At 35.6% G+C, this 12071-nt stretch overlaps 3 protein-coding genes across 4 annotated transcripts; 2 read left to right on the top strand and 1 right to left on the bottom strand.

Moving 5' to 3' along the window:
• Positions 1–50: 50 nt before the first annotated feature.
• Positions 51–2592, top strand: LOC106295456 (homogentisate solanesyltransferase, chloroplastic-like). Its single transcript, XM_013731362.1, has 10 exons — positions 51–314; positions 539–660; positions 741–887; positions 968–1193; positions 1300–1373; positions 1526–1618; positions 1738–1855; positions 1979–2041; positions 2222–2254; positions 2383–2592. The coding sequence occupies exons 1-10, from the start codon at positions 105–107 to the stop codon at positions 2455–2457; spliced, it is 1161 nt and encodes a 386-aa protein (XP_013586816.1). The 5' UTR covers positions 51–104; the 3' UTR covers positions 2458–2592.
• A 592-nt stretch (positions 2593–3184) lies between these two features.
• Positions 3185–4997, top strand: LOC106295787 (40S ribosomal protein S5-1-like). The gene is made up of 5 exons (XM_013731770.1): positions 3185–3339; positions 3427–3521; positions 4122–4393; positions 4479–4682; positions 4764–4997. The coding sequence occupies exons 2-5, from the start codon at positions 3429–3431 to the stop codon at positions 4816–4818; spliced, it is 624 nt and encodes a 207-aa protein (XP_013587224.1). The 5' UTR covers positions 3185–3339; positions 3427–3428; the 3' UTR covers positions 4819–4997.
• A 121-nt stretch (positions 4998–5118) lies between these two features.
• On the bottom strand, positions 5119–6709 carry LOC106295788 (universal stress protein YxiE-like). Of its 2 annotated transcripts, none has more exons than XM_013731771.1 (4): positions 6377–6709; positions 5911–6017; positions 5583–5701; positions 5119–5488 (listed from the first exon to the last, which is right to left on the bottom strand). In XM_013731771.1, the coding sequence occupies exons 1-4, from the start codon at positions 6663–6665 to the stop codon at positions 5398–5400; spliced, it is 606 nt and encodes a 201-aa protein (XP_013587225.1). In that variant the 5' UTR covers positions 6666–6709; the 3' UTR covers positions 5119–5397. The 2 variants fall into 2 exon arrangements, with proteins under 2 accessions (XP_013587225.1, XP_013587226.1); XM_013731772.1 differs by having other exon boundaries at positions 5911–6014; positions 6377–6707.
• Between the last annotated feature and the right edge of the window lie 5362 nt (positions 6710–12071).

Raw genomic sequence — 12071 nt, forward strand, 5'->3', positions numbered from 1 at the left:
AGAGTAGAGGAACCGGATTGCAAAATGCAATCTCTTTAATGGTTTGGTCGTAACAGCAAGTGGCAGAGTGAGAGTTTTTTTTTTTTGTGTGGCTAGTGGCATCAATGGAGCTCTCGATCTCACATTCACCCTGTCTTCGGTTCTCCTCTTCATCACCTCGTTTCTTAGCAGCTTCTTCTCATCATTACCGGCCTTCTGTGCATTTAGGTGGGAAGCTTCTAAGCCGGTCTAAAGATGCTGACTTCACGAGCTTATCAAGTTCTTGTATGCGGTCGAAGTTTGTTTCAACTAACTACAGAAAAATCTCAATCAGGGTATGGTTTCGTTCTAGGTTTCTCGTTCGTTAACAAGCATGTTAGCCATTGCGTTGACTTTTAGTCAAGTTTAGTTGGAATATACTTTGTCTGGAACAGAATCTTTTTCAATCTGTTCCAGTGGAAAATGCCATTCATTCATTTGAACAAACATCTTATGTTTCTTATCTGTAATAGTATATATATAGTGTTGAGTGACGTTTTACTTGTGCGTTTCAAATCAGGCAAGTTCTCAAGTAGGTGCTGCTGGTTCCGATCCAGTTCTTGATAGACTTGCGCGTTTCCAGAACGCTTGCTGGAGATTTCTTAGGCCACATACCATCCGCGGAACAGCTTTAGGATCCACGTTAGTATATGTTGTTGCAATACTGATTTATTTAAATGGCTTCATGTTTCTTTTTGGTTGACTGTAAATTATAATGGCAGTGCCTTGGTGGCAAGAGCTTTGATGGAGAACACTCATCTCATCAAATGGAGCCTCGTACTCAAGGCGCTTTCAGGTCTTCTTGCTCTTATATGTGGGAATGGTTATATAGTTGGCATCAATCAGATCTACGACATTGGCATTGACAAGTATGTAACATCACTATGTCGCATATGATGATTACATCCAAAGTACTTTTGTTTGAAGTTGGAAGTGTTTTGTTTTGTAGAGTGAACAAACCGTACTTGCCAATAGCAGCAGGAGATCTCTCAGTGCAGTCTGCGTGGTTATTGGTGATATTTTTCGCAATTGCAGGGCTAACAGTTGTTGGATTCAACTTTGGTCCATTCATTACATGCCTATACTCTCTTGGTCTTTTTCTGGGGACCATCTATTCTGTTCCACCATTTAGAATGAAGAGATTTCCAGTTGCAGCGTTTCTTATTATTGCCACGGTAGGGAGCTGTTTTTATGCTTCTGTGTCGTCTGATAAGTTATCACCATGGGAACTTTGAAATGGCATTTAGTAACATGTCTTTTGTATCGACATTTTCTTTTCAGGTACGAGGATTTCTTCTTAATTTTGGTGTGTACCATGCTACTAGAGCTGCTCTTGGACTTTCGTTTCAGTGGAGGTTAGTAATCATATGCACAACATTTGATAAATAGGTCAATACAGCTTCAAAACTTGTGGTTAACCAGTTTTTCCTTGTCTTCAATACAAGATAATGGAGCATATATATATATATATATGTGTAATACTCAACTTTCTATTCGGTATGTGCAGTGCACCTGTGGCTTTCATCACGTCTTTTGTGACACTGTTTGCACTGGTCATTGCTATTACGAAAGATCTTCCTGATGTTGAAGGAGATCGCAAGTAAGTAAATTGCACATGTAGCATTGCATATATACTCAGCATCTCATAGCAGAGGAGATTCTATTACTAAGTCCTAGCCGCCTCTTATCAATCATTCTTTTCGATTAAATGTTGAATAGGTTCCAAATATCAACACTAGCAACAAAGCTTGGAGTGAGGAACATTGCATTCCTCGGTTCTGGACTTCTTCTAGTTAACTATATTTCTGCCATATCACTAGCTTTCTACATGCCTCAGGTGAACACATCACTACATTCATTAGCATGAGAATCTGTTTCCACGCGTTTTTGCTTGAATACTATCACTTGCTCGGTATTCAGCTTTGAAACAACACCCGTCCATGCTTTAAACATTTGACAGGTTTTTAGAGGTAGCTTGATGATTCCTGCACATATGATCTTGGCTTCATGCTTGATTTTCCAGGTAATGCATATCCCAAGATACTCTAACATAGCTTACAAGTATGGTCAGACTTAAAAAAAAAAAAAGTATGGTCAAACTGAGAAAATGTCCCAAAAAACTTCATAACTATATGTTTTATTTCACTGTCATATTCATCAGTCTCATGACTTTCTAATATCAATGATGTTCTTCTTTTTGTAGACATGGGTGCTAGAAAAAGCAAACTACACAAAGGTAAAAAAACACTTCTGCAAAACATAAACTTCTTATCATGAAATGATATCAGAAGATGATGACGTAAATAAATATGATCAATTTGGTGTGTATCTAATGATATATAAAAACTTTCTTTATCATTGCAGGGAGCTATAGCAGGATATTACCGGTTTATATGGAATCTCTTTTACGCAGAGTATCTGTTATTCCCTTTTTTCTAGCTTTCATGGTGAACATTTGCAGTTTTCTCTGTTTACCTCTCTTCTTCTTCTTTGTAGCTTGGAGTCAAAATCAATTTGTTCATGTAGATACTAAGGAGGTGTTATTGGTTTATATATTTTGATTGATTTAGAATTCCATATAGTATTTATAAATCCAAGTAAAATATGCAAATCCGGAGGTTTTCCTTCGGATTTGAGTCTTTGTATTTTTAACTAAAAAATTCATTCAAATCCATTCAAATCCATTATTAAATCAAATATATTAGTAAATCCGTACGATTGAACAACACTTGATTTGATATAGAATTTATGAATTATTAAACCAATAACACATGATTTTAATACAGATTTGAAAATCATAGAACCAATAACACTAGATTTAGTTCGGATTTTCAAATCCATTAAAATACAACAACCAATAAACCATACTAAGGATTGCTCCTTTTGAATTTTGATGTCTTTGCAATAATAATTCTTTAACCAATTCAAAGAATAGATTTTCAACATAAATCTATGAATTCAAAACTGATCAACGGTGTTAAATAATAGTTTGTGTTTTTCATTCTAAGAAAAACAACAAAACTACCATGCTAATGTATTATTTACATATATAAAATAATTGGTATTTATTTATTTTTTAATTACAATAGTCCTGTAAGTTAACCAGCTAGACAGACCACACAAAAAAAAACCGTGGAACACATTAACCCGGTTCTCAACTGGATAAGCCCATTATGACAGCTCTTCAATAGAGCCCAAAACCCTAATCTCACATCTGTATATAAATTTGTCTCTTAGGGTTTTCGTCCGTCCTCTTGAAGCGTTTTTCGTCTCACTCTCTGCCGTCACTCTCACCCAGCGCAACCGCTTCAACGATCTCAGGTGATCCTCTTTCTCCAATCTCTCTCTCTCTCGCTTGCTCTCTTCTACTATCTGTTGGTTTTTACTCATACTCTGTTTCTCATACAGCCATGGCCGCCGCCGTAGAAATCGACGCCGAGATTCAGCAGCAGCTCACCAACGAGGTCAAGCTCTTCAACCGCTGGACCTATGACGACGTCTCGGTATAACTTCCTCACCGTTTCATTTGCTCGCATCTTCGTTTCGTATGTAGCAGGACTTAGTTGGAATCTAATCTAGCCTTTCTTGATAAGCAAGTTTCTCTTTAGATTTGATGGTTATTACAACTATTTTGTCTTTATCACAATCACATTAGCTTTAGTATTACCAAATTGTAATACCTGTCAATGTTCACAGTGCTGTTCTTGTTTTCAGTTTTTATCTTTCATACCTCAAAGTTTTATGTTGCATTGCTTGTTATAACCTTGTGCTCTTGTTCTGGTTGTAACACTTTGTATCGTTACGTTGACTTCTACTACATTCTTTAGATTAGATGGTTATTACAACTGTTTTGTCTTTATAACAATCACATTTAACTTTAGTCTATAAGTTTAAGATCAAATTGTAATACTTTCCAGTGTTTACAATCGTCCAAGTCTTATCTTCCATTGCTTGGTAATATATATTATTCTCATTGTGTTCAGTTGCTTAGTATCGTTACGTTGACTTCTGCTACATTCTTTTGGTTTTATTAAAATAAAGATTTCATTTTTGTGTTCGTGAGATCTGAAGTGTTTGTTTTTGGTATATTTATTATCTTGTAGGTCACAGACATCAGTCTTGTTGACTACATTGGAGTTCAGGCAGCCAAACACGCCACCTTTGTTCCCCACACAGCCGGAAGATACTCTGTGAAGAGATTCAGGAAGGCTCAGTGCCCCATCGTTGAGAGGCTCACGAACTCTCTCATGATGCACGGAAGAAACAACGGTAAGAAGCTGATGGCTGTGAGAATCATCAAGCACGCCATGGAAATCATCCACCTCTTGACTGATGCCAACCCCATTCAGGTCATCATCGATGCCATTGTCAACAGGTACAAAAGGCTTATTAATGGTTTAATATTCGTTGCAACAGTCTTGCAATTTTTCTAATTTGCTTTGTTTGTTGGTTGAATGCAGTGGTCCGCGTGAAGATGCTACGAGGATTGGATCTGCTGGTGTTGTTAGGAGACAAGCGGTTGATATCTCCCCTCTAAGACGTGTAAACCAGGCGATCTTCTTGCTTACCACCGGTGCTCGTGAGGCTGCTTTCAGGAACATCAAGACTATTGCCGAGTGCCTTGCTGATGAATTGATCAACGCTGCCAAGGGCTCGTCCAACAGGTACAACACACTCTTATCATTGAATCTCTTGAAGTATTGTTCATTAGTCAGGCTAATGATAAACTCTGTTATCTCCTGCAGCTATGCCATCAAGAAGAAGGATGAGATTGAAAGAGTTGCCAAGGCCAATCGTTAAGGATTTTCCTTGTGCCCTGAGTTTTACAGTCTTATCAAAGAAGATATGTTTTGTTTGGCACTAGATTTTCTGGAATATGTTTTAAGATGTTTCGCTCTGTTGTTTTATTTCCTCTGAACTACTTTGAATAGATAAATTTTGAATGCTTCAAGTGATTAAAAGGAATTTAAACTTCTATTTTTAAGTCGTTTTCAAATGTAGTACGTCCGTTGATTCTCAAATTGTTCCTTCCTACACCAGATTGTTTTTCAATAAATATGTGATTTACAACATGCTGATTTTCACATGGTTTATTTAAAATGAGAACGAAATTCTTGGGTAATTATAATCTTGAAGAGTTCAATATGATTACAAGGAAAATATACAATAATAGGTGCACACAAGCGAAAAACTACAAGTTACTTCGTTTCATTATTCGACTCTATTCATATATTGCCATTACTTTTCAAACACACAGAAACGCATCTTGAATTCTTGATGATCGATCCAAGTTTAAATATATTCAAACACACGCACACACACGTAGGAACGACACATACTCTTCATAAGATTTACCCAAACACGTAGAACTTGTTTTGATTAACTAGTAATCTCCTTTGGTGGCTTCACAATAAGGATGGGGCAGTTAGCGTGATGAGCACAGTAATCGCTAACGCTCCCAATTAACGCTCTTCCAAAACGCACAACGAAAAAAATTGAAATATCAGTCCGAAATTTTGAAATTGGTTTAAAAGAATGTAAATATGTGAAAATATGTATTATACCTTCGGATCTTGCCAAGGCCACGACTACCGACGACAAGAAGATCAACGTGCATTTGCTCCACCGCCTGGCAAATTATTTCCTTTGCTTTGCCTTCAAACACCAGAGTTTCAGAACGTATCTGCGAATATCACACAAGACTTGTATATAACTTCATTTTCTGCCGAATAACGAAATCCACTTAGTGAAATATGCTCATCAACATGTGTTAGTGTTATTGAACATGGTTATGAAAATATACCAATTTGAAGTGTAACCTGTTTGGCTTAGAAGCTATAAAGAACTAATAAAATTATATATAGAAGTATAAAACTAAAAATGAGGTGTAACCTGTTTGGCTCGGCACATTTGAAGTGCACGCAAGACAAGCGCTGCAGAGGTCTCCTGTTTTGTTTTCTTCACCGACTCTATCATCAACGAAGGTGGGTACACAGCTGCTATATGTACATCCGTTTCACAGAACCAAGTTATTCGCCATATCATATAATAAAATGTCAAATAATTTTGTTGTCCCTATACTAAATTATTTCATTTTATTTTCTCGACTGGTCAGAAATTAAAGTCGAACAGATTATAGTTGAGTCCAAACATATTAATTTATGTGTACATACACTAACTATTTCAACATAAATTATTCATTTTAGTTTTTAGATTAAGATGTAGTTTTTATATGAATGCGAACTAGACCGTTGTGTGTGTGTTTCTTAGGCAAAGAGTCATTCATCTCCATTCCCCAGTATAGACCAACAATTATAACTAAAGAACGAAACCAGAAAGATAGATCAATGGACCGGACCTGTTGCGCCGGGTCCAGCCGGAAAAGGAGCAAAGTGATGGAACGTAGGTTGAACATGAACCACCGTGAGCAACCCACCTTCCGCTTCAGCCCCCTCAGTGGTCATTAATAGGGTAGAGAAATGGTCAATGACCCATTGAAGAGCGTAGAAGCTCGAATCGCTCTCGTCGATTGCAACGATGATCCTTTTTGTCGTCGTCACTCCCGGTGCTTCAGCCTCTTTTGTCTCTGGCTGCTTCTCCTCCACCTTCGATGTTTCCATCGCTGCCGTTGCTTGATCCTCCGCCATTGATTTTTTTTTTAAAATATTTTTAATGAAATTATTGTGTGACAAACTGTTTCATTTGCAATGCTTTATATATTGCATGTAAAGGATGATACGTCTTGAAATGCGACGGACACGTGCATGCATGGTTCAGATTGTAACGTGCAATAAGATAGACATACCTTTATTTATTGTTTTATTTGTTAAAGCTAGGTTGATCAAAAAGGAGTTGCGTACGAGATGTTTTAGTGGTTTGTAATTGTTTGTTCGCTTATGATTTTGCTTTGATCGTGGCTCTCTCTATCTTGATCCTTTTACTTTTGTTTTAAACGCCACTCAACATAAAGAAGAAGAAAAGAGAAGCAGGAAGAAAAGAGATTTAGTTGAACTTGAAGAGATCGAAGAACGTTAACTTTTCGTAATTTATTGTTTTTGGAATTTTTTAAGTGACCCAAAATTGTGTTCTCATTCGCTCGGATCCATTTGTTCACTTGATACTTGATTTGTAGTTCTAAGATAGAACACTTGCGATGCTTTGAGATTATATTTTAGTTAGAATCACTATATCACGAATTAGCTGAAACGTGAGGCTTCGATGACAAAGTCCAAGGATAGGAAAAGCAAGAAAGTAAGATGATTTGAAGATAACATAAAAAGTTTGTAGTCATTTTCCCGGGAAAAGAAAGAAGCTTCTAGTCCAACCACATGAAATAAAAGTGGCCAGTAAATGCATAAGTGATAAAAAAACTTTTAATTTTCTGTTAACTGTCCACATGTTAAACCAATTTTTAATTGGTAGAAATATCATTTTCAAATTTCTTGTAAATCTTTTTCCATTAATTTGCGTATCCGTTTTTTCTGGGTTCGAAATCCATACCCATAGTGTAAAAGCATTGATGAACCCTTAATCAAACTACCGGACTAAAAGAGTTCCATAACTATGTGTAGTTTACATGAAACAATACTATACTTTTTATCTTAATTTTTTTGCTTGTGAATCTGTATGGATATCTGCTCACGACGTTATAAATCAAATTCACACTTTTAAAATTATCCCGTAAAATCCGACCAGTTAATCGGACTTAATAATTATATCCACTAGATTTAAGCAGTCAACTCAGTTCTTCGGATCACGGGATTTGATATCTCTCATACACGATGTAGTCAAGAACAATCGTTTTAGCTCAACACCAAAACCGAAAAGTTTATACTACAACCATGAAATCCGAATGGTTGGGCGCCTATTTGGTCAATAAGACTCCACGTAGTTGTTACTATTATCTTTTGTTTTGATAACTGCTGCGCTAAGTTTTTGTGATTTTTGTAGTTAAAATGATTAGTATGTTAAGACAATTACACTAAATGAAGGTAATCAAACAACCAAACCACACCTCACGAACCAAAGATTCTCGAGGTTCATTCATTTGGGATAAAACTTTAGTTATTTACAAGACTTATGTTTATAGATTTATTCGTTTTTGTTCAATTTAACACATTGATTTTTCTACATTCAGGCCAATACTTTCATGTCCATGATCACACACTAAAAGGATGGTAAGGAAGAGCCACTAATGGATTAAAACGAAACAGTTTAAATATGTACGAGTATGCTTTAAAAGTCTGTCAGCCATATCTCCTACCACCATGAAATAATAGCCTTAACATTTTCATAAATGACCATGAAATAGTTAAAGTACATACTGATGAAGCAAAATGTAGTTACATCAATGTTTGTGATAGTTCATTGGCATCATCGCTGAAGTTAAAGTCTATGCCAATAATAGCCCAATACAAAACAACGGACTGGGAACAAAACGCCATGACTAGCATACTTGTCGATTTCATCATCACCATTGTAAGAATATGAAGAAGACAATACAACTGAAATATCATTGGAATACTGAAAAAAATGAATAGGAGTTTATATAATAACAAGCTTGTAGATCAATTAAGAGAGGACGAGCGCAAAGAGTATTTAGAGAAATTATTGGTGATAACTGATAATAAAACAACATTTCAAAGTGAAAACCGACATAAGTTTTTATTCATATAGAAACACACACTTGGTTAAAACTTAAAACCATATCGCAAAGTTCACAAAATCTATGTCAAAAATTCATAATTAGCTGATATTATCGAATAAACTAAGATCATAAATATCGCTGGTTTCTAAAAGAGGTTTTTGAACTGTTTGTGGACTCCACTGACGCGTGGATCCCACAAAAATTTTAAAAACCAGTCCCAAAAATCACGAAATAAAGATCGGTCTTTGGGGAGTTTTTGCACTGTTTGCGGGCCCCACCGACACGTGGCGGCTCGCGATTGGTTTTTTTTTTATATAGAAAAAAAAAAAATTCTTAAGGACATCATTTGGAGTTTTACCGATAACCATGGTCTAAGAACTGTGTAGAATTGATAAAAAAAACACTCTCTAGGAAAGGACGATAGCAAAGGTGATTAGGGTTTCACCACCCTTTCGCCGCCGTTGGTCTCGCCTCACGCGTATCAACGAGAAGCTTATTCGTCTTCACTCTCCTCCTCTCCGTCCATGGCGTCGCTGGTAGCTGGTCTAGCTTCCTTTCCACGCCCTCCCTCAGATCCGCCAGATTTGAGTTTTAAGTTTGCTCTCCGGTCAAATCCTCCAGATCCTCCGGTTCCTCCTGACCCTCCTCCTGATATTCTATCATTCATGGGGTTTCTTCAGTTGTACGATCTCTGGGCCACCGTTGGCTTTCCCCATAAGTTCTCAGATCCAAAGTTATGCTTGACGATTTCAGATGGTGGGCTAGCCTCAGGTAAAGATTTGTTCTTCCCGGATGGAACAGTCTTTGTACTTACTCCCCTATACCAAGTAAGCTCAGACTCTTTACCCTACGCTTCCGAGTGTGATTGGATTATCGATGTGTTGGTAGAGCTGGTCTTATTGGATCTGAGATTTTCCGTTAACTGTTTCGGTTGCATTTGGTTATGCTATTGTGGCATTTGTTGGTACCTTTGTGGTCTATGTGTGGTCCATTACTGCAGTATGCAGATGTTGTCCTTTTACTGCAGTATGCAGGTTTACTGCCACCTTTGCTCTAATGGCTTTTGAAATGACATGCCATTCTCTCCTCGTGTGGCAATTTGGAGTGAAAGTTCTGAAGTTGTGTATCCTTTCAGCAAATCTGGTTTGTTTGGGCTCTCTTTGCCCTCCCTACTCCTTTAAGGAGTGTTTCTTCCTCCCACATCTATCAATTGTTATAAGTGAAATTGTTATAGGGAGCATTGTGTTGAAGATGGTTCTGTTTATAGTAGAAGCGAAGATGTCTATCGTCTCTCGTTTTGATGGTGTTAACTGTCTGACCTCATTGACCATGGAGGCTTTTATCCCTCCCATTTATTGTTTCGATCAGGAATGTCAATTTGAAGAAGTCTTTTTGTTTGACTTGCCTTTCTCGGAGACAACGGTGGTTGAACGTGTGATATCACCTTTATCAAGTCTTTGTTTGAGTACTTGTTGTTTAAGTTTTACCATTTGCTTGTCCAGTATATTGGTCTGTGCTTTAGTTTCTTTGGCTCCTTGTAGCTTTGTTGTATCCTCCACTAGTGGAGTTAAACTCTTTTAAGTTTGAATGAAAGTAGGTTTGATAAAAAAAAACCTAAGAACTGTGTATCTACTATTCTTATTTTTCTTTGGTTTCGGTCTGGATTGTTGGATTTCTTTTATGGAGCAAAGAATATTTATAAGAATAGAAAACTCTTATTACATGGACGTGGAGGCTTATCATGTGACATAACACTGGGACTGCAGTGTTTTGATAAATATACTTTTAGCAAAATATGTTTCAATTTGAAAATCTTAAGTAATGGATATAACTTGTTTTGATAAATATCATTATGTCAACTGACAAATAAAAGTTAGGATTCTTTAGTAAAAAAATGTAAAACTTATAAATGAAGGTGGATGTGTATTTATACTATTTTTAGTATATAATAATTCACGTTTTAAGCAATGTCAAATCCAATTATTAAATTACTTTATGTATTTTCCTAAAATATATGAAATTTCTATTTCTAAATACCTTATTTTAAACCTTAATAAGAATAGAGTCAAAATCTATACTATTAAAGCAAAATCCCTAATAGGATTATGCGCTTAGTTTTTCAAGTTATTTACAAAGGCTATGTCATTGTCTTTTTAATTTCTCATCTATAATTAAATTCATTTTAGAAAAATCTTGATTTTCATCAAAGTGATCATAACAATTCTTAACAAAAATATAGGAAATTCCAAATACTTCGACAACAATATATGTCATTAACTACACAATTAATCCTATTTAATTCATTGGTTATCGAATTTTAGAAAGTTGAAACAGAGGAAAGTTATAAGGGAGTGAAACAGATTTCAATCCCTATATTTTTGTGAATCTATTAACTAAACGGTTTAGTTAATTTAAAAAGTATTTTATCACGAGTATAATCATAAAACTCCTAAAACTAATCGATCATATTCCCTATATATTTTCTTCATTTAACAAGTCGATTTTTAGGAAATTTTAAAAGATTTGATCACACCAATAATCTAGGAATTTCCAAAACTAACCGTGTATATCTCCAAATAATATATTCTTCATTTAATAACTTTATACACGATGAAATATAATTCTATAAATACATCAAAAAGAGACGAGTAGATTCAAGCAAAGGTCATTCATACCTGGAAGCATTGCAATGCTCAATATGCCGAGAGTTAAGAGAGATCATAATGTAAGACATATCTTATGTTTTAAAAAACGTTAGGTTATTATTAACGATCAATGGTTTTCTGATATTTTTATAATTCTATGTAAGAACAAAGATACATGCAACCTGTGGAAAGAATAACCTTAACTTTCCAAAAAAATTTCAAACCTAGGTTTGGTCCACCGGGTCCATGTCAGCAATGTAGCAATTTAAAGTTCATGAGTTAATAATCAATCAAAACTAATCTGTAAGCCTTTCAATCTCTTATTGATGCTAACATTTTCAACATTTTTAGCGAACGATACCAGTGACATTTGCTAAGATATTAGATAGAGTTTCTTAGGAAGCAAGAAGAAACGAAGCTTACAATTCGCAGGAAAGCTATATATCTCTCAAGGTGACACCCAAGCTACATCTCTCTCAAGGTGACACCCAACTTTTTCCTACAAGGCAATGAAAAAATGATTTATAGAAAATTCAAGAATACTTTTAACTATAAATTTTTTTCCCTTTTTATCTGAAGATGGGTCAAAACTAGAAGATTCAATACGTTGTCCACTTGCTCCATCAACGTTTATTGCCTCTATAATCTTCAAACATTAATTTTTCTTTATATTTCTTTTAATCACATTTTCAAAAATGCTATAAAAAAGATATTTGGTATTATCTGTGTAAATATAATAGATTACAATAAACTAAAAATAT

This window comes from Brassica oleracea, chromosome C5, assembly GCF_000695525.1.
Source record: "Brassica oleracea var. oleracea cultivar TO1000 chromosome C5, BOL, whole genome shotgun sequence".
In the NCBI taxonomy this organism is placed as follows: domain Eukaryota; kingdom Viridiplantae; phylum Streptophyta; class Magnoliopsida; order Brassicales; family Brassicaceae; genus Brassica; species Brassica oleracea.

What these genes read in the sequence shown, in the direction of transcription:
- LOC106295456 (XM_013731362.1), top strand. Translation starts at nt 105, where the DNA reads ATGGAGCTCTCGATCTCACATTCACCCTGTCTTCGGTTCTCCTCTTCA. An exon ending in GATGTTGAAGGAGATCGCAA is followed by an intron (nt 1,619 to 1,737) that starts GTAAGTAAATTG and finishes AATGTTGAATAG; the next exon opens with GTTCCAAATATCAACACTAG. An exon ending in AAAAAGCAAACTACACAAAG is followed by an intron (nt 2,255 to 2,382) that starts GTAAAAAAACAC and finishes TTATCATTGCAG; the next exon opens with GGAGCTATAGCAGGATATTA.
- LOC106295788 (XM_013731771.1), bottom strand. Translation starts at nt 6,665, where the DNA reads ATGGCGGAGGATCAAGCAACGGCAGCGATGGAAACATCGAAGGTGGAG. An exon ending in GGCTGGACCCGGCGCAACAG is followed by an intron (nt 6,018 to 6,376) that starts GTCCGGTCCATT and finishes ATGTACATATAG; the next exon opens with CAGCTGTGTACCCACCTTCG. An exon ending in GGCCTTGGCAAGATCCGAAG is followed by an intron (nt 5,489 to 5,582) that starts GTATAATACATA and finishes GCGTTTTGGAAG; the next exon opens with AGCGTTAATTGGGAGCGTTA.
- LOC106295787 (XM_013731770.1), top strand. Translation starts at nt 3,429, where the DNA reads ATGGCCGCCGCCGTAGAAATCGACGCCGAGATTCAGCAGCAGCTCACC. An exon ending in GGACCTATGACGACGTCTCG is followed by an intron (nt 3,522 to 4,121) that starts GTATAACTTCCT and finishes ATTATCTTGTAG; the next exon opens with GTCACAGACATCAGTCTTGT. An exon ending in GCCAAGGGCTCGTCCAACAG is followed by an intron (nt 4,683 to 4,763) that starts GTACAACACACT and finishes TATCTCCTGCAG; the next exon opens with CTATGCCATCAAGAAGAAGG.